Source organism: Larus michahellis, chromosome Z, assembly GCF_964199755.1.
Source record: "Larus michahellis chromosome Z, bLarMic1.1, whole genome shotgun sequence".
Classification (NCBI taxonomy): Eukaryota; Metazoa; Chordata; class Aves; order Charadriiformes; family Laridae; genus Larus; species Larus michahellis.
In genome coordinates, this window is record NC_133930.1 from 76201332 (window position 1) to 76221098 (window position 19767).

The 19767-nt window shown below is 44.7% G+C and overlaps 2 protein-coding genes across 2 annotated transcripts; both read left to right on the forward strand.

Moving 5' to 3' along the window:
- The first annotated feature begins 1297 nt into the window (after positions 1–1297).
- Positions 1298–9419, forward strand: DNAJC25 (DnaJ heat shock protein family (Hsp40) member C25). The gene is made up of 4 exons (XM_074570159.1): positions 1298–1610; positions 3519–3671; positions 5214–5684; positions 8373–9419. Exons 1-4 carry the CDS (start codon positions 1320–1322, stop codon positions 8493–8495), a joined length of 1038 nt encoding a protein of 345 aa, XP_074426260.1. The 5' UTR covers positions 1298–1319; the 3' UTR covers positions 8496–9419.
- Positions 9420–12307: 2888 nt separating this feature from the next.
- On the forward strand, positions 12308–18963 carry GNG10 (G protein subunit gamma 10). The gene is made up of 3 exons (XM_074570161.1): positions 12308–12494; positions 16168–16299; positions 18063–18963. Exons 1-2 carry the CDS (start codon positions 12414–12416, stop codon positions 16291–16293), a joined length of 207 nt encoding a protein of 68 aa, XP_074426262.1. The 5' UTR covers positions 12308–12413; the 3' UTR covers positions 16294–16299; positions 18063–18963.
- The last annotated feature ends 804 nt before the right edge of the window (positions 18964–19767 follow it).

A 19767-nucleotide genomic window follows, 5' to 3' on the forward strand; every position in this document is an offset into this window, starting at 1 on the left:
TGGCTGGAAAGCTGCCCAGTGGAAAAGGACGTGGGGGTGTTGGTGGACAGACAGCTGAGTATGAGCCAGCAGTGTGCCCGCGTGGCCAAGGCGGCCAACAGCATTCTGGCTTGTATCAGGAATAGCGTGGCCAGCAGGAGTAGGGAAGTGATCGTGCCTCTGTACTTGGCACTGGTGAGGCCTCACCTGGAATACCGTGTTCAGTTTTGGGTCAAACACCTCACAAAAGACATTGAGGTGCTGGAGCAGGTCCAGAGAAGGCCAATGAAGCTGGACTGGGGTCTGAAGAACAAGGAGGAGCAGCTGAGGGAGGCAGGTTTTTTTAGCCTGGAGAAACGGAGGCTGAGGGGAGACCTCGCTCTCTGTTATAGATTGTGGCCCAATAATTGACAGGAACCAGTCCAATTAATCAAATTAGTTTATTAAGCAAGCGGCAGCAAGCAAAACAGCGCTGGGCGGCCGGGGAGTCTTTGCTCCGCCAACGGCGCACACCCACTTCCCGAAAGTAGTTGATTATATACTCTTCTGGTTCCCGTATATGTGTCAATCCTGGTATATTCTGTGTCTGAGCGACGTGTTGCTAGGGGGTCGGTCTTGTCCCGCCTCCTGATGGTCGTGAGGCTGAAAGCTCCTCATCTTTATCAGTGTCCTTGGGGAGACTCTTTTCAGCTTATCTCACAACTTAGCTCTTCCCTTTGAAGTGTTAAAACACACCGGATGCCTGTGATTTAGGCCTTGAGGTATCAAAGTACACCAGATAGCACGCTGGATGCCTGCGATTTAAGTATGTGAAGAGTCGAAACAGTGTAAGTTTTCACCAGCCTTTAAGAAAGCCTGATTTGATTAACAAACATGATTCTATTTATTACACTCTCTACAACTACCTGAGAAGAGGTTGTAGAGAGGTGGGGGTCAGTCTCTTCTCCCACATTACAAGGGGAAACGTCCTCAACCTATGCCAGAGGACGTTTAGGATGCATATTAGGAAAAATTTCTTCACAGAAAGGGTTATCAAACATTGCAATACGCTGCCCAGGAAAGCGGTCGGGTCACCATCCCTGGAAGCACTTAAAAGGCGGCTAGACGTGCTGCTGAGGGACTTGTTTTAGTTCTGTCAGTGTTTGGATCAACGGCTGGACGAAGTGATCTGAAAGGTCTTTTCCAACCGAGACAACTCCATGATTTTAATGTGGTTTTAGCGGGACAGGCCCGATCCCCACTGAGGGGACCCCGCCGCCATCTCGCCGCCGCCGCCGCCGGGGCCCGCCCCGTGCGCGCCTGCGCACGGGGCGGGCCCCGGCGGCGGCGGCGGCGGCGAGATGGCGGCGGTCGGCGGCCCGGCTCCGTCCCGGCTGTGGCTGCTGTGCCTGTGCGCGGTCCTGCTGCCGCGGGGGGCTCGGGGCCTGACGGAGGGCCTGTACTGCGGGCGGCGAGTCTGCTACGAGGTGCTGGGCGTCAGCCGGCAGGCCAGCAAGGCGGAGATCGCCCGCGCTTACCGGCAGCTGGCCCGCAAGTATCACCCCGACCGTTACCGGGGGGAGGCCGGCGGCGGCCCGCAGGCGGCGCACGAGAAGTTCCTCCTCATCGCCACCGCCTACGAGACCCTCAAGGTGAGAGAGCGGGACCACCGCCGCGGCCGGAGCCGCTCCGGTAAGAGACAGCGGAGGGGGCCGCCCCGGGTGGGCCGTGCCGGGGGTTGGGAGGGGCCGCCCGCCGCCGCCGCTTCCCTCAGGTGCGGGGCTGGGGCTAACGCCGGCCGGGGCAGGCTGCTCTCCTCTCTGTGCCGTTTACCGGGGCTCCGACTACCCGTCGTGGCGTAGGGCAAGAGCTTGGCCGCAGGCAGGGAGATTAAGCAGCCGCGTGTTGCCAGGAGAAAAGCCGTGACTTTAAAAAAAAAAAACGCGGGAAGGTAGAGTCATAGCATTATCTCCGTTGGAAGGGACCTTTCAGATCATCTAGTCCAACCATCAACCTAATGCTGACAAAAACCACCACTAAACCATGCCACTCAGCACCACATCTACACCAGTTTTAAACACCTCCAGGGATGGCAATTCCACCACTTCCCTGGGCAGCCTGTTCCAATGTTTGATAACCCTTTCAGTGTAAACGTTTTTCCTAATATCCAGTCTAAACCTGCCCTGGCGCAACTTGAGGCTGTTTGGTCTCGTCCTATCACCTGTTACTTGGGAGAAGAGACCGATCTCCCCCCTGGCTACAGGCTCCTTTCAGGTAGTTGTAGGGAGCAATGAGGTCTCCCCTCAGCCTCCCTTTCTCTGGACTAAACAACCCCGTCTCCCTCAGCTGCTCCTCATAAGACTTATGCTCCAAGGTACATCACTCCCTCCCAAATTTTGCTGGACGGCTGCAGCTCACCTGCTGTGTCTGTCCCTGGAGAGATGTGGCTCGCCTGATGCACCTGACCCATGGGAAGAGATCTGGCTCAAACGTCGGGATCCTGCCCCAATTTGGACCTGCACACCTTGCAGGTGTCGTCTTCTTGTAGCAGGACTGGAGCCTCACAGGGTCACGCTGTGTGCATCTGCAGCTCTAGGTTTTCTTTCCTTTGTGTGGGCTTAGCCGTCTTGTTTCCCACTAGCAGTCAGGGAGGAGGGGGGGGGAAAAACCCCCAGAAACATTCTGCAATAGCCAGTCCAAGAGTAGAGGGGGGAGGATACAGTTCTCTTGAAAATCTCTTTCTATTTAGTATTTGTTCTCTTGAAAATCCTTTTCTATTTAGAATGAACCGACTGGGCTTTAACTTAGGGGTATACCCTTAAAGGAAAAAGTAACAGTGACGCAAGTAGCATATAGAATCTGCAAGGGAGGCTTATCAGGGCAAAATATGCTTGGCTTGGGACTCAGGAATGGGACTCAGGATGGGACTCGGGAATGGAAGGAAGAAATCTGTAGGACTTTTAAGGCTGCAAGGGAGAAAAAAAGGGAATTTTTTTGGGCGTAGGAAAGCAATGCAACTGAGGATGGCAAAATTAAATTTCTCATCTCTTAATTACATGGCTGAAAATGAGGAGAAACTCCAAGAAAATGAGAACAATGAGGTTTTGAAATGGCCTTCCATTGGACAGATTCCACAGCCCTGTAAGCTAATGCTAAAAGATTTGTAAAACAATCGCTTTAATAGGTTCTGCATCTGAAAATCTTTTCCTGAGCGATACTTACTAACTCTAGTCCATCTGGATTTCCCATTCTGAAGTTAAAAATACATACTATGTGGATTTCAGTTGCCTCTCTTTATTTCAGTATTAAATGTCTTCATGCAGCTCGTGCTTATTCATTTAAGACCACATATGTCAGATGTGCGTGGGCGGATGAGTGTAAGAACAAATTAATTGACAATATGAGAAAAGGACCAAAGATTTTGTCTGCATTTCATATTCGGTTGGGCTATTGCCAGTTTTGTAGCAGCGTGGTCATTAGTGAGACGTAAGATGCAGCTATAACAGAGTAAGTGAAAACAGTGATCTGAACCTATGCATGTTTTTCGTCTCATCCTGCAGGATGAAGAAACACGTAAAGATTATGACTACATGTTGGATCATCCTGAAGAGTATTACAGGCATTATTATCACTACTACAGCAGAAGATTGGCACCTAAAGTGGATGTCAGAATAGTGATCCTAGTTACAGTGTGTGCTATCTCCGTGTTTCAGGTAAGATTCCGTGTTTACATGACACTGCTCCGTGAGTTTCTGAACAGGAAGAGAAGTATCTGCAGCTCTCGTAATGTGCCAGGTATTGAACAGTGTCAGTGAGGACGCTCGTCCTGTCTGCTGTGGTAGACTTCTGTGTGTGGCATCCATAACAAGTCTGAAGTCAGGATGTGCTGAGCAGTTTTTTGACTGCCCTTGGTACCTTGGACAAAGGTAGAGATTAGTTTTTTTCCGTGGTAGGATATTTCGTAGAGACAAGTGCAGTTTTTTGAAAGGAGTTACTTAGTTCTTCGTGGCAAGCTGCGAGCAGCCTGTTCCTGAGCACAGGCAGGACGAGCGCTGCAAATAAGCAGGTTCAGGGAAGTTTGCCCTGAAGGTGATAGTTCCAAAGTTATGGAAACACCCTGTGTTTGTTTTAGGTGAGAAAACTTGTGCTATTGCTGACAAATATTTAAGTGGAAGAAGGTGCATAACTCTTGTTTAGCATCTATTAGGTTACTGGTTCAAAATGTCATTAAAAATACCCAAGAAGTTTAAGAGATGAAGGTACAGCTTATTCTGTGGTGCAGATAGCTCACCTTTTAGTGAGATATTGGAAGTTAAAACAAAAATACATTGATCAGAATTTGAGAGCTTGGAATAAGAAATTCCAGTTGTATGTGCAGCCAAATACTTAATTTCTCTTCAGACCTACTTCCAATGGCAGGGTTTCATTTCACCTCTTATTTCTTAAATTTGGCTGTAAATGGAGACGCTCGCGTTCCTGCAGTCCAGCTGCCAGATGATAGCAAATTCAGTGTAAAAGTCTGTGTAAACTGATTTGCCTCTCCCTTGCTTTCTGTTGTTTCTGCTTCTTGGCCTTTGTTAAGGTTGTATAATGTGTATATGTCTGCCCTTTATCTTGGTGAACAGTGTGAAATGCTGCTGTTTTAAAAAGTTGCCTCAGTAAGACGTGTTCACCTCATGCACTGTGTTTCTGGTTTGTTGTTCAGGTTTGGGGTTTTTTTGCCATTGAAATTCAGAGGGTAGCTGGAGATTAGAGCAGGATGTTGAATCTTGTAACGTGAATCCTGTCAGACTAATGAGATTGTCACATACTTAATCCATGTTTAATTAAATGTTTTACATGGGTAACAATTTTATAATGAAATTTCTTATACCAGCTACTTTATTGATAAATCCAAGGGGGCTTTTGAGAATGGTCAGCACAGCCTAGCATTAACCTTCAGGAGGCCACCGTCTTCTTGTGAACAAAACCAATCTGAACAGTGTCTGCTTGTCCGTCCTCATCACTGTATATTGCTATGGGATACACATCTATACATCTATTTTCCAGGTGCCTTACTAAGTTTGCAGGAATAATTATAGTTTCTGTAATATTGCAGAAGAAGTGCCGTTACCTTCAGTTTTTACCCTTGTTGTAATGTAATTGTGGTTAAAGGTGTATGACAGCGTTATTTTACTTTTCCTGGCAAACCTCCAAATAGGAATGTGTCTGTATAAAAACATGGTTTTTTTACTTGCACTGTTCTTCAATTACAGTTCTTCAGCTGGTGGAGTAGTTACAATGAAGCTATCAACTACCTAGCTACAGTGCCAAAATACCGTATACAAGCTACTGAGATTGCCAGGCAACAAGGTTTACTCAACAAAACTAAAGAAAAAGGCAAGAACAGGCGGTCTAAAGAAGAAATTCGTGAAGAAGAGGAAGAAATCATCAAGGACATTATTAAAAATAAAATAGATATAAAAGGCGGTTATCAGAAGCCCAAGATATATGATATCCTTCTATTTCAGATCCTTCTTGCTCCTTTTTACTTGTGCAAATACGTAGCTTGGTACTGTTGGTGGATTTACTGTTTCACTATTAAAGGGCAAGAGTACGGTGTGGAAGAGAAACTATATATCATACGGAGGTACATGAAAATGTCTCAGTCTCAGTTTGACAGCCTAGAAGATCACCAAAAAGAGACCTTTCTTGAACGGCAGCTGTGGATACGAGAAAACTATGAGGTGGGTGGCTCTGGTGAAAAAGCTAATGTTAGTTATCCAGCACTCCCAGAGTCAGAACGGCTATTTTGTGAAGGTGCTTGGGACGGGGTTGTGTTAAGCATTGCTTCAATTTTAGCTGTTGCTTTCTGAATTGAAAACTGTTAGACAACCACTTTCTGTGTTTTCTTCGACTTTTTATGCCCATGGACTGGTAGACATCAGCTCCTGACTGTGACCATGCATACAGGAAGGGATTTGCTCAATCCACCCGTGATTATTAGGCAATCTATGCATACAAGATTTAGTTTAATCTGATGAAAGGCTTTATTATAACTATGTGGTATGACAAAATTATTACAGTATGTTGAAGAATGATCTCCAAACAGTAATAATTTGTAATGAGGATTACCTGGATCATCTGAAACTCCTGTTTCATCAGTCTTCTAAGCTGTTACTTCCTAACTCGTTCTTTTTAAGCTGTCCCTTGATAGGCCTTGTTCTTTGGCCTTCAGTTAGCCAGGGACTGTTCTTGCTGTGCTGTATACCTGTTCAAGTAAAGATGACATATGAAATACCATTGGGCATAACTGCTACTCTTGCCATGGATAGCCAGCTACTAAATAGTCAGTACGTAATTATTTTTTTTAATCTTTTTTTAATCTTTAATCTTTTATTTTTTTTTAATCTTTCACTGGTTTAATCTTTAAACCAGTGAAAGAACATTAGCCACAGCATGGAATTTACAGTCCAGGATGACTTGGGATGCTGGGGGGTGGCAGACTGACAAAACGTTTTCATTGTTCCACAGAAGCTCATATGTGGGCCATCTGGGTGGGAAGAGAATCTGGGAACACAAACTTGGCCTGCTTAAGGGGAAGAGGAGATGTTGCTGCAGCTCTGCATATGCTGGGGAAAGAAATGGGATGGTGGCGGAACTGCCTTTGTTGCTGGCAGGGCACCAAAGATTAGAGAATGCTTCTTTAAAAGTAGGCAGGTGTGGATTACTCTAGAAACTTGGAAGAGGAAAATAGCAAAATTGATGCTAATGTAAGGAAAGGATTAGCCAACAGGTACATAAACATGTTGAATTACAATGGGTTTGCTAGAAAATGATCTGGAAGTCGAGAGATCAAGTAATGTTACTAGTCAAAGCAGATGTTATATGTAAAAAGTAAGATAGGATGGATATGCTGTTGTAGAGAAAAAAATGACATGGTTTGGGATCCGTGCTGTTTCTATTTAGTCACTGAATATAAAAGAGCTCTATTTGCCAGAAGTGATGTCTGTTTATCCCAGACTCATCTCCTGTGGTGGTCAGCTGTTGATTTTTACTGAAAAATACGTGAAAGTTGCACCCATATAGCAATCCACTATAATTTGCAGCTTTGGGAATTCCTGAAAAGGAAATGGCGTATTTGTAGGTAATTGCTTTAATGAGTTTTTCTTCAATAAACTTATCTAGTCACTCCCGTGAATGCATTAAAACTTCCAGTGTCTGCTGTGCCATCTGGTCATGAGTTCAGCAATACGTGTAGAAGTTGGGTTTTTTTAAGCCATACAGACACCTGCTGGTTCTTGTATTATTGGAAATGGAAAATAATCATGCTTTATTCTCTTTTTCTCATGCTACCTATGCTCCTGTGTACCAATACCATATCTTACTTGAAATTTAGTCCTATCTTTTTAGGCTGAAAAATCTGCTTAGGTGTTTCTCCCCAAAAGCTTTTCTGTTCTTTGATCATTGGAGATGGCTATCTGCATGTTGTTCAGTTTTCTAGCATCCTTTTAGGATAGGAAAGACTAAGAATTCAATACACAGGTACAGTGTGGAGCTCTGCAATATTTTTTTCCCCCCTCTGTTACTTGTCTAATAATTCTTAAAACCTGTATGATCACTGAACATTGAGCTGATGTATTTATAAAGCCATTTATAATATTTTTAAAATCTTGCTCATGTGTAGCAGAACCTTACATTTAATTCCCTTATGGGAAGAAGTAAGATGACACTGAGATGATATAAACCTGTGTGGTGTTGAGATTTACACTGGCTGTGTCTACATAAACTGCCTTCCAGAATGAAAATGCAGATGCTGTTGTTTTTTTTTTTTAGATACTTGACTTTGCTGATAATCGTAGATTTCATTACAATGACACCATTTCTTGGCAGAATGTAATTACTTCTCATTTGGTACTGCCAATACTTAATGCAGAGATACTAACTTAGTTGAGAAATGTAATTGGTCATAAAAAGTTCCATAGTAGTATTCTGTCTAGACAAGGACTGTGAAATGGGAAAACAACTACAGTGAGGAGCTGAACAACTGCATTGAACACTATGTGTGCTGAAACGGGACTCAAAATGTAGCTTTCTGAGCATTAGCAGTTCTTTACTGTAAATTTTATTTGGTCGAATGCATGAGCATCTAGTTCTTTAGCAAAAAAGGGTTTTGAAGCTTGCAGCACCGTCTTACAAGGAGGTAGTTCTGCTCTCGGCAAAAATACAGAGCTTCTCAACTACAGCCAGTAGGTTTCTTGGCTGAAGGGTACTCCTAGGCTTGATGTTGGTCAAGGGCTGCTTCTATGTGGCAGTTCAGTCTCCTATAAAAACAGTAAGCTGGTCAATGGTGGAACTGCGAATGCTTACGCCCCCCTTGGGGTTCACTTAGGCTGTTTCTTCAGCCTTACTAAAAACTTTTGTCTGTCTATCAGGTCTATAAACGAGAACAAGAGGAAGAGTTAAAGAAGAAGATGGCCATGGATCCTCGATGGAAGAGGTATCGGCGGTGGATGAAAAATGAAGGACCCGGAAGACTGACTTTTATTGATGACTGAAAGTTGCTGAACAAAATGTGTGCTAATGTTGAAAGCGATTTGCAAAACTTTTCACTACATCATTCAGAGTTTTGTCTGCTGTGGCTCAGCAGTGATCTAAAACTCAGGAATTATTAAATCAGGCCGAAAAATAATACAGGTTTACTGTTTTTATAAATCAGACCTATTAAACAGGCTCAGCTCAATGTGTATATGACATTTACTTGGGGATCTGTGTGGAATTCATTATTCCAGACAATGTATTTTCTCTACATATTTCATATTCATGATCAGTGGAACTATAACTTTAGTCTTTCTGAAACTGTTTCTAGATCAGTCCTTGAAAGTCCTGTTTTTCCTTTTTAAACTGAAGGGTTCCTGCGAACGGACACTGGAAATGCTTATAAAGGATTCTGAAGCAAGGGCCATTTCCTTTTTTCCTCTCTCTTCCCCTCTACTTTTCAATCTAATTTCTAAGATGCCAAATTGTTTTTTGATGTAGACAATATGGGGATTATACCGGACTACTTCTTTTGCTATTCCTGCTCCAGTTGGAAATTAATTTTGTTCTTTGTGGGAATAAATGATGCATGATTGATCATCATCGTGATGCAAACAAGCCTTAAGTCTTTGTTCTACAGAGTGATTCATGAAATAGTGTGCTTAGATCTTTTGCTTTCATCTTGTGTGTTGGATTGTACCTGCTTGTTCAGAACAAGTATACCAGTGAATATTAGTCTACTAAATGTGACGTTTATTTCACCAAAGTATTGGTAAAAGGGAAAATGACCCTTTTGTTAAAAAGGGCAATTTTGATGCCTTATGTAAATAAAAGTTTATATAATATACATACTGAACTTGTTTTAAATTCTAAATCTAAAGTATTCTTTATGTGTATCTCTTCTGATCAGACCTCAGAGTACTTAGAATAAATAATGCACAACAGCATGCTGTGGTTTCCTCTGTAACTCAGACCAGGTCAGAGTTTCCGTGATTTGCTGGTAAAAGGGATTCTGTTACTGTATTTCTATTACGGAATTTTACTGGGGAAGGGGTGGGTGAGGAGTGTAGTCAGACCGGGCTTCTGCTGTTGTTTATCACATCTGTAAAAACAAATTCCTCAGAAGTGTTTCTGCTGAGGACGGTGCTAGGTTAGCTGGCTTCTGTGGAGACTGGTTCTGGGAGAGGAGCTCTTGAACTTGCTACTCCTGCCAAAGCCCGTAATAGCTAAAAGTTTTAAAAATGCTAATTGATCCATTTTTGAAGCAAGACTTTTCTGATTCTGCAAAGGTGACCTGCCCTCATTTTTTGAGAAAGAGTTTCTGTTCTCTATGTGTCTTTTGCTAGATTATCTTTCACTAGTTCTTGGAATGTCGTCTCAGTTTTGTGTTTAATACATATTCAAAAGCATATTAGAAGTATTATGCTAAATAGCTAACTTCTGTGTGCATTAGTAAAACTGAAGAGAGATTTGTCCTTCATCTCTGCTGCAGGTAATGTAGCTATAAACTTAATTCACTTTGTATTTAATGGTCAATTCAAATCTAAAATTTGTTAAAGAAGGTGTCTAGAATAAGTTGTGCTTGCTTTCATGAAGTCATCTTTGAGACACTAGTGGTGTGGCAGGGACACTGCGGAGATGCTCATGACGTGAGAGACCTTCACAGCTTGGGTGTATTGGTGCTTCATCCACCAAAACGCAGTCGGCCTCCTGTAGGAGGGGAGGGGGTATGATGAAGTTGCTGTGATAGAAACAAAGGGAATAAAGGTCAGCACAAATAAAGTGGTTTTGATTGTCAGGTAAGACAGTTACACCTGCAAAAGAACTGGGCACGTGTGTGCATCAGGATATAAACGAGTGGCCACCGTTTTGCAGGCTAAGAGCTCTGCCCTTGCCCTCGTGCCTCACTTTGCTCCCTCCTTTCCCTCCCAAGCCAACTATCTGGGTTATACAAATAAGCAGTCAAAACACAGACCTGTTTTCCCTTTTTGCCTCAGTGAGTTCTAATCAAGATTGATTTCCTGACCTGATGCTACAGGAGGAAACTGATGCAATGGAGGGGCAGTCCCTGGGGAGGACACAAGCGTGTCTCTCGGCGGCAACAGTGTCTCGTCTCTGTAAACACCGAGTGAGTGGAGAAAGGAAAGTCAGCAGGTGTGGTACGAGCCGCTGGAAATGGGCCGTTCTGCAGGCTCGACTTGGGAGTTCCTGGTCTTCTCAACATACGAGCTCTTTGAACACAAACAGATGCAGGCATAAATTTGTGGGATGCAGCAAAAATTTGCTGGGCGGTGGCAGTGCAGCCACATTTCTGTGCTAAAGGACAGAAAAATCTCGTGTGTCTTTACCAAGCTGTCAACGCTGCAGTGACACCTTGTTAGCTGAGGCTACTGAGTGTTTCTAGCCTAACACCTCATTGTAGTTCTAATTGATGTCTGTCTGCTGGGCATAAATTTTCAGGACCTATTTTATCTTGAAATGAATCTGACAAAGCAATTATAAAAAAAAAAAAAAGCAGGAATGAGGCAGCTGAGAGTTACAATAGTATCCAGTAAAGCCAGTGAAAGTTGAGATGACTTCAGAGAGAAGTGTTTGTGTGAACAAGTATTGCTGGTACTGGGTAGCAGTGAGATCTTTGTGTGGAAGAACGTGACAAGGTAATAGGATTTGAAGAACAACCACCTTACCTCTTATCAACTTTTTTCAAAGAACTGTATCTGTTTCATAGCATGTATGTGCTTTCAAGTATATAGTGTATATAAGGTGAAATGTACGTTTCACTCAATGTCAAAAAGGTATTCAGAGCCAGGGCCTTTCACGTTCAGCACGAGTCCTTTCCACGTCCATGGCTGGTCCTCCCTGTGTTCAGAGCAATCATTTAAGGCTGCGAGCTTCATCCTGACAGCTTCTTAACAGTCTGGCAAACTCCGATGGCTGGCAAACCCCTGCCAAAAAGTGAGGTGAGTTATTTGTGTCCCCCAGTGAAATGCTGATGAGCAGCGCAGGGGGATACAGCAACGCGGGCAGCAGCTGCTGGGCAGTTTGACCCACCGCCTGCCTGTGGGCAGAGCTGAGGTTTCATTAAATCTTTGCAGGAAGTCTAGGAGCTCTTTTTCATCTTTCCCTTTTTCTCCCCTTCTTTTTTCTCCTCCCCCCCTCTTTTCTTTCCTCCTCTTTTTTTCCTTTTTTCTTCTTCTTTTTTCCCTTCCCTCCCTTTTTTCCCTTTCCCCCATTTTTTCTTTTTATTTTTCTGCTTTTCCCCCTTTTATCCCTTTCCCTTTTCCCCTTACCCCTTTTTTATTTTTTCCCTTTTCCCTCCCAAGTCCCCCCTTCCACCCCTTTTTTCTTTTCCCCTTCCTTCCTCCTTTTCTTTCCCTCTTTTTTTCTCCCACCCTCTTTTCTCCCCCTCCCTTTTTTACTTCCCCTCCTTTTTCCTTTTCCCCTTTTCCTCTTCCCACCTTCCCCCCTTTTTCCTTTTTTTGTCTTTTTTACTCCCTTTTTTTCCTTTTTCTCTTCCACCCATTTCGCCCCTTTCTTCCCTTTCCCCCCTTTCCCTTTTTTAATATTTTTCTTTTTTTGCCTTTTTTCTCTTCCCCCCCTTTTTTCTCCTTTCCCCCTTTCCCCCCTTTTCTCTTTTTCTCCTTTCCCTCCCTTTCTCCCCCGTTTCCTCTACTTTCTTTCCCTTTTCCTTCCCCCCCCTTCCCTTTTTTTCCCTTTCTCCTCTTCTTTCCCCCTTTTATATTTTCTTCCCGTCCTATTTAACGACCAAGGTTTCCTACCGCCGCAGCCGCTCCCGCCCCAACGCGGGGAGGGCCGGGGGGCGGGGCGGGGGGCGCCGGGCCCCTCCCCGGGGCGTCTCGGCGGCGGTGCCGGCAGCGGGAGCGGCCGCAGCCCGGTCCCCGCGGAGCCGCGCCGGCCTCTGTCCCCCGGTCCCGGCCATGTCGTCGGGCGGCAGCCTGAGCACCATGCAGCGGCTGGTGGAGCAGCTGAAGATGGAGGCGGCCGTGGAGAGGATCAAGGTGCGCCGAGGGGGACCAGCCGCTCGTTCCCGGGAAGGGGGCGAGGGGCGCGGGTACCCCGGGGCGGGGCGGGGCGGGGGGGCTCCGAGCCGCGGCTGGCGGCCGCGCCAGTGCCGTTCCCTGCTGGAAGGAGCTGTAAAAATCATTACAGGGGCGTAAATAATTACAGCGGCTCCTCGTTAATTGTGCGCCAGGGAGCAGGGTCGCGGGGAGCCGCCCCCCAGCGCCGGCGGGTTTGCGGCTCTTTGGGGGAAATCAGGCGATTTTCTACGCATGCATGAACCTTCTTCTCCAGACAAAGGCAGGCTGTCGCGGCGGTCCTGTCCTCTGCCAGCTCTCGAGGTTCCGTTTGTTTTTTTCGCCTCTGACAGCCCAAATTCACCCATGCAGAGCTGCTCTTGGTTCCCAGCAGGATGGAGGGGGTTCACAGCTGCCTCCCGAAAACTGCTCTTTCCAGCCACACAGAAAATCCAGCGTAGGCTGTGAAGTGATGAAGGTCAAATTAATTTGTGTCCTGCATTTTCCTCTTCTCTCATCACCTCCGTGCATTCGCCATTTTTCTCTGGCCAGTCACAAAGCACCAGCTTCCTTAGTCTGACCGCAGTGCTGGTATGCTGAGCTGCAGAAACTTAGCTAACTGACTTAAAAATATTTTAGAATATTTTTTATCAGTATTCCTGTCCTGGGCGAGTGAAAAACTTGAAGTGCCCGTTACAAGGTGAAACCACTATGGCTTTTGGATGTCATCCTGATCAATTAATTAACGTTACTAAATTTTCTTAGGGAATACTGAGTCGACAGATGTTTGAGTCACTGAAAGTGACTGCTGTTTATCACTGCAATGATGTGTGGGAATCTGTGAGAAACGGTGCGATGCAGAGTGAAAATGTAGGCTCTTGTGGCAAGAGGGATATTGTTTGGTCAATCATTTCTGTGTTAGGCATTTCTCCTACTTTACACCACCAACAATAGCCTGGATCTCTGTTCCTGCTCATTTTGAGGCATGTACCCCCTCCTCCTCGCTTTTTTTTGTGGTGGGGAGGGGGCATAAAAGATAGCATTTGTAGTTTATTGGGTGTTGCTTTGTGGTGGTAACATATTCTGTAGCTGGACTTCTTAAGGCTACGTTTTTATTATGGGTTTGCGTGTACCCCAGGGAGGCTTGGCCTTGTAAGACCTTGGTCTCGTCTTTCTTACAGCGCTGTGCGCAGCAGTCGCTTTCCAGGTCTGCTGTTCTAGAAACCTGTTTGGGTCTTTTTATAATCACAACTGAAATGGTGCATGATTAAAATTGTGTCTTATAAAAAGCGTTACCTAGGGGTTTCTTGACATGCAGTGTAAAAACAGTGAGGCATATATTCATCTGGTGAAAAACCACTTGGATCAGTTCTAGCGGACAACTTGGGTAGCAGAAAACGTTGTTTGGGCGACTTTGAATAGACAATGTGTTTTCAGGCGGAAGCTGGACATGAAAGGATTTTTAAAAATACATCCCATACTGTGAAGTTCCAATGGTAGTTTTGTTTACCCTGCCAGCTAAAAAAGCAGACAGGAACAGTATTTTCAGAAAGAGGAAACCCAAGTAGGAAAGAAGTACCCACATGTATCTTGCATGCAGGGAGCGTGTTTGTCCGGTGGTGAAATTCAGCAAAAACCTGTGTACTTTCTGTGTGACCTGGAGGAGCGAAGAAGAATGTTACAGTGGCATAGGTAAGGCAAAGAGTAGGCAGATCTGTCCTGGAACATTCTGCTGCTATATGGATAATTCTCACACAGATGTCAAAAATCAGGTTTGTGTCTCTCCAGGAGCACCAGGATAGAATCGTGGAATCGCCTAGGTTGGAAGGGACCTTAAAGATCCTCTAGTTCCACCCCCCTGCCATGGGCAGGGACACCTCCCACCAGACCAGGTTGCTCACAGCCCCATCCAGCCTGGCCTTGAACACCTCCAGGGATGGGGCATCCACAGCTTCTCTGGGCAACCTGTTCCAGTGCCTCACCACCCTGACAGGAAAGAATTTCTTCCTAATATTTAATCTAAATCTCCCCTCTTTCAGTTTGAAACTGTTAGCCCTCATCCTATTGCTATGCTCCCTCATGACATGTCCCTCCCCATCTTTCCTGTAGGCCCCCTTTAGGTACTGGAAGGCTGTTATAAGGTCTCCCTGGAGCCGTCTCTTCTTCAGGCTGAACAACCCCAACTCTCTCAGCCTGTCAATCAGCCTTTCAGATCATTGAGTCCAACCATCAGCCTAACTCTGACAAAAAGTAAACCATACTTCTAAGCACTATGTCTACCTGTCTTTTAAATACCTCCAGGGGTAGTGCCTCAGCTGCTTCCCTGGGCAGCCTCTTGAGGCTGGGGTTGGGTACTAGCAAAGAGTCTGCACTCTGCTTGAGGCAGGGGTGCTGAGGCTGCAGGAGGTCCAAGGGGCTTGGGCAGGGTGGGAGACACCTTTGCAGCCTCCAGAAGGGGGTTCTCCTCAGGGAAGGGAGGAGTGGCAAAGTAGCAGGGATCCTTGCTGTGGCCGCCTCTCCCTTTAATCCGCCGAAGAGAACTTGGGAGGCTGTGGGAAAATGCCACTCCTAACAAATCCCTGAAATGCTGACAGCTGCTGGGTAAATTCAGGCAGTTACCGGGATGAGCGTCCTGGAGGAGAGCTGGGAGGCGGTGAACAGGACAAACAGCAAACGGAAGTGTATGCTAGGCCAGATTTCCCACACGCTTCCAGATGCTCTGAGATGGGATGGCCCAAAACCAAAATCCCACCAGGGCTCCTGGCTGGGCCCTTCGATCAGGAGGCCGGGGAGCGTGGATGGTGCTGGTGGCTACTGCGTCGTCCCTCCGCTGGCCACACTGCAAAGTTGTGCAGGAAGGAAAATCAGGAGTCCTGATTTCAGGAGTCCTGTAAGAAGGCAGAAGTGACCTTGTATTCTCACCCACATGTTCAGTATTTACTTTTCCAAAAAATGTAGCAGGCAGTGTGTATTTTGACAGTTCTCTGCAGCTGTTACTAATTCGTGTCTGAAAAATTGGGAATTCCCCTATATTTTCCTTCGAAAATACAGGCACGCTACTGACTTGCTGTCCACAGGGAGAGCAGGGGAGTTCAGTGCTGGAGGCATCTTGCCTTTGAGTTCCTGGGCTTGTTCTGCAGCTCTGGACTGTCCTCTTTGGAGGCCAGAGTGTGGATTTGAAGCTCTTGCTTCACTGCCCTGGGAAGGTGGCAATTTGGACTTAAAATCCTCATCTTTTTGCTTTCGTTCCTTGTTACACTCCATGTTGCTTAACTGTTTGGGAACAAAAATCCTTTTTATGAATTATCCGAGGATATAAGGGTTCAAATATAAAACTGAAAACAGTAGAGTGGATTGGAAAACATTGTGGTCATGGCCCTGTGCGTTTTAATGAGGACAAACTCCATTGTGCTTGCACCTCAGTCCTCTACACTCCTCTGGCTCATTACTAGAATGCTATTTCATGTGTGTTTCATTGGCGCTTTGAACATGTGTGTCTGTGCTGAATTCACTTGGTGTTTTAGAATCCAAGAGCTGACTTGGCTGCTCTCCAGCTCTGTTTGATAATGGTTCTTCGAGAGGAAATGCCTAATAGATGCTTGTGAATGAATTAGTTTCCGCTCTGGATTTGTTTTTCTTTTTCCTTTCCGCACAGGTGTCTCAGGCAGCTGCAGAACTCCAGCAGTATTGTATGCAGAATGCCTGCAAAGATGCCTTGCTTGTTGGGGTTCCTGCGGGGAGCAATCCCTTTCGAGAACCCCGCTCTTGTGCTCTGCTCTGAAATCAGGTAATGAAGTCACAGATAACCACGACAACAACCCTGATTTGAAACTCAAGCCCTAGGAGGTACATGGGCACATGGCGACAGTTGTTTTGAATGTCAAGGTCTTGGTAGCAAAGTGTTCATTGCTTCCCTGCTGGCTCTACAAATTGTCTTCTGTTTCTTTTAGGTGTGGCAAATGAAGCATGTGTCTTTCCTACAGCTCTTTCTAGAGGGGTTTTGTTTACAAGTTGTTTTTTTTCTTTGGTTGGCCAGTTTTTCTGTTTGAGCAGCTTTAAGGTCATCATCAGCATCCAAAATAATAAAAACTGTGCCACTGTCTGTGGCACGCAGCTGCGTTTGACACAGCCGGACATAAAACACAGTCACGTGTTTTATGAAGAAGTAAGACAAAGCTGTGTCAGCTGCGTGTGCTCTGATGACCGGCTCACAGCTTAATCAAGAACCTTGTGAAAATACATTTTGTCTCCAGCATCAGACTGCAGTTCATTTGGCCATGTCTGTCCTTGGGCTCTTTCTGTCGTTTACTGATGGTGCAGCACCAAAAGCGGTGGAAGCAGAGAGGAGCTGAGGCAGCCCCTCATCACCCCCTTGTTCAGCGCAGGTCTGAAGGACGAGATGCTCCCTGAACTCTCTCAGCCTTAGCCCTCTGCATTGCTTGTACCTGCAGAACACTTGCAGAGCAGGTGGGTGGGTGACCGTCCGGTGTCCGCAAACCTTTGGGATCCAATTCCAAGGTTCCCACTCTTGTTTCTGCCGCCTGTCACACGGGTATCAGTGATTGCAGCAGGAGGAAGGAAGACCGCGCATGATAGTAGTCTTGGGCAGGATCACACCATGACTTTTGTTGGAAAATCATATTTCTTCTGCATGACAAACGAACGTGGAAGTCAGATATTCAGATGGGGTTACTCTTTTTTAAAAGAAAAAATAAAAATAGTTCCTGCTAAAGAGCTGAAAAAACTACAGAGAGAGGAAGAACCACTGAATTCTGTTCTTTCTTTGACAGCGCTATCAAAGTGAAAATTAATGTTTTCTTTAAGGGCAGAGTTTAAACTAGAACATAAATACTTGCAAAATCTTCCCCTTCCCGCTGCCAGGGGTCCTGAGGTTGCAGTTGTGCTGGTGCCTCACCAATAGTGTGGTTTTGGTTGTTTCTACATAGGTTGGACAAAACAGGAATGGACCTGAAGAAAGAGAACAACGGAGCATGAGATGCTCTTCTGGAAAGAACTTGTGTGGGGGGGAAGCACAAGTAGAAGATTTTATTAATTTAGGTGCTACCCTTAATTCTTCGTGCAAATTAGATAAAATTGATAGTGACTGCTCCACATGTTCTTCCGTTATTGAAGCAGCCTTTCTAATATTTGTTTTTGGTGTGTTTGTGTTTCTGTGTGTATTTCTAGGATTCAAGTTTGATTGCACCATCCTGAGAGGATACAAAATATTTTGTCAAACGAGTTTGATGGTTAATTTATGATACTTTTAGAAATGCATAGCTCAGCCCAAGACGTCATTTAGTCATCTTTTGCTGATAGATCAATTATTTAGTTTATTATGATTTAGTTATGTTAGGATCATAAAAAATAAGAGCAAAGTTGAAAAGCCAATTAAAAATTTTTATAATACTCAAGGGTGCCAACATCCAACAAAGGAAAGTGTTTATTCGTTTTTTCTCAGTGCAAAGGAGCTTTTGTGTTACAATTTGTAAGAGAAATGTGTCTCCTTAGGAAGACAGCATTTAATAAACCCTTTTTTTCCTCTTATAGGGAAGGCCATTGGAGAGCTGCCTTCAAGCATGATATGAGTAACAACTGCCTTTCCCTCACAAGAGAAGTCTCTCTCTGTGTCCTAACTTTTGTGTGGCTAAAAATGATATCCTAGATATTTATCTGTTTGTTCTTGTGTATCTGTACTTCACTATCTTTTGCTAATGTTCTTAAATTTTTTAATGTAACTCTTATTCTTTTCATAATTGTCACCATTGTTACTGCACTATGCTAACTACACAAATATTACTTGAGAAGCTTACATTTTAGAAAAGAAAAATACATGAATTTTTACCAAATTGCTTACTCCCATCTTGGTAAACTGTTTCACCGGAATGGTAGTAAAAACTTAATCTGTTTTTTTCAAAATACAACATCCAAAAAGTGAATCGTTGAAGTATAGAACTAAACACTGTTAGTACTGAAGTAATGTTCTCAGAGGGAATTTTGCTTCCATTACCAAGACCTGGAACCAACTACGTTTTTTTTCACGTGCATCTAAGACCATAAATGACGTGTATTGGAAACTGCTGGACACAATGTGTAGCACAGCCTTGATTCCTCAGGCATGTTTCTTACAAGACTTCTAATCTGTAATGCTTCTCCTAGTTTGTATTCGTAAAGGTACTGCTGTGGTGGGATTTCCTCGACATGTTTAAAATGTGACCAAACAGACACTAAAAACACACGCGAACACCCAAAGATAGTTGCATGCGTAATTGTCAAGGTTTGCAATACACAAAACTTAACTAAAATGTGCTTGGTCATTTGCCTTCAGTTTTTTATGGACCACTTTTACAAGGACAACTAACTTTTTTAATAGGTTTTTAATTTTGTCTACTTTCTATTGTTTGTATTAATCTTTTAGAAGTTTGGAAATAAAATTCCTTTCCCTACTGGCTTTGAACTCATTGTTTAATTGTAACAAAGAGCAGATATTGTAAGGAAGAGGATACTTCGATTTTGCAGTGGGAGTGGAGGCCTCAAGCTGTTTGGCTTTTGGGGAAGACAAAGTTTCTGTTGGATTTTTAGAAAATGTGTATTACTAATAGAAAAATCTTATTTATAGCTTTTTACCATTTTTGTGGCAAATAGTAACGTTATCAGGCTCACTTACATATTTTGAAACTGTAAGGAACAAGTTGGCAATCTGAGTACTTAATTGTCATTAATATTAACTGAAATGGGGCAATGAGTGTCCTCCAGGCAGTTCAGTCTTTGTCAAAGGATTTTCATGCTTGCTGTCCTGCAGGAGGACACTGAAATGAGAGTCCTAGTACTGCCAGTATACATTATGCCTCTGAGTACAGAAGAGAACATCCTTCCTTATGAGCTTTCCTTTGCTCTGGCTTCATTTCGTTGTAGGCTATTTGAATATGGTAGTTTTTCTTCTAGTACTCAACACGTGCCCACGCTGCGGAAGCCCAGGGGAAGCATGGTTATTCCTACGTGCGCAGAGGTGATCAGAGGCTCAGATGGAGGTCAAAATGCTCAGGTCAGGGAGGGTGGGAGAGGGAAGAGAGTAGACATCAAATGCCTTTCAGTGGCCAGCATCTGGCGGATGGTCACTCCCTCCTAGGCAAGCCCTTTGTATTTCTTTTACCTCCCGCAGTAAAACCTCCCCACGCCATCCCCACATCTGTTTCTCTCCCAGGTCCCCTTCCTCCTTAGTGTCCCTAGGTGGAGCTTGTATTCTGGAGCAGCT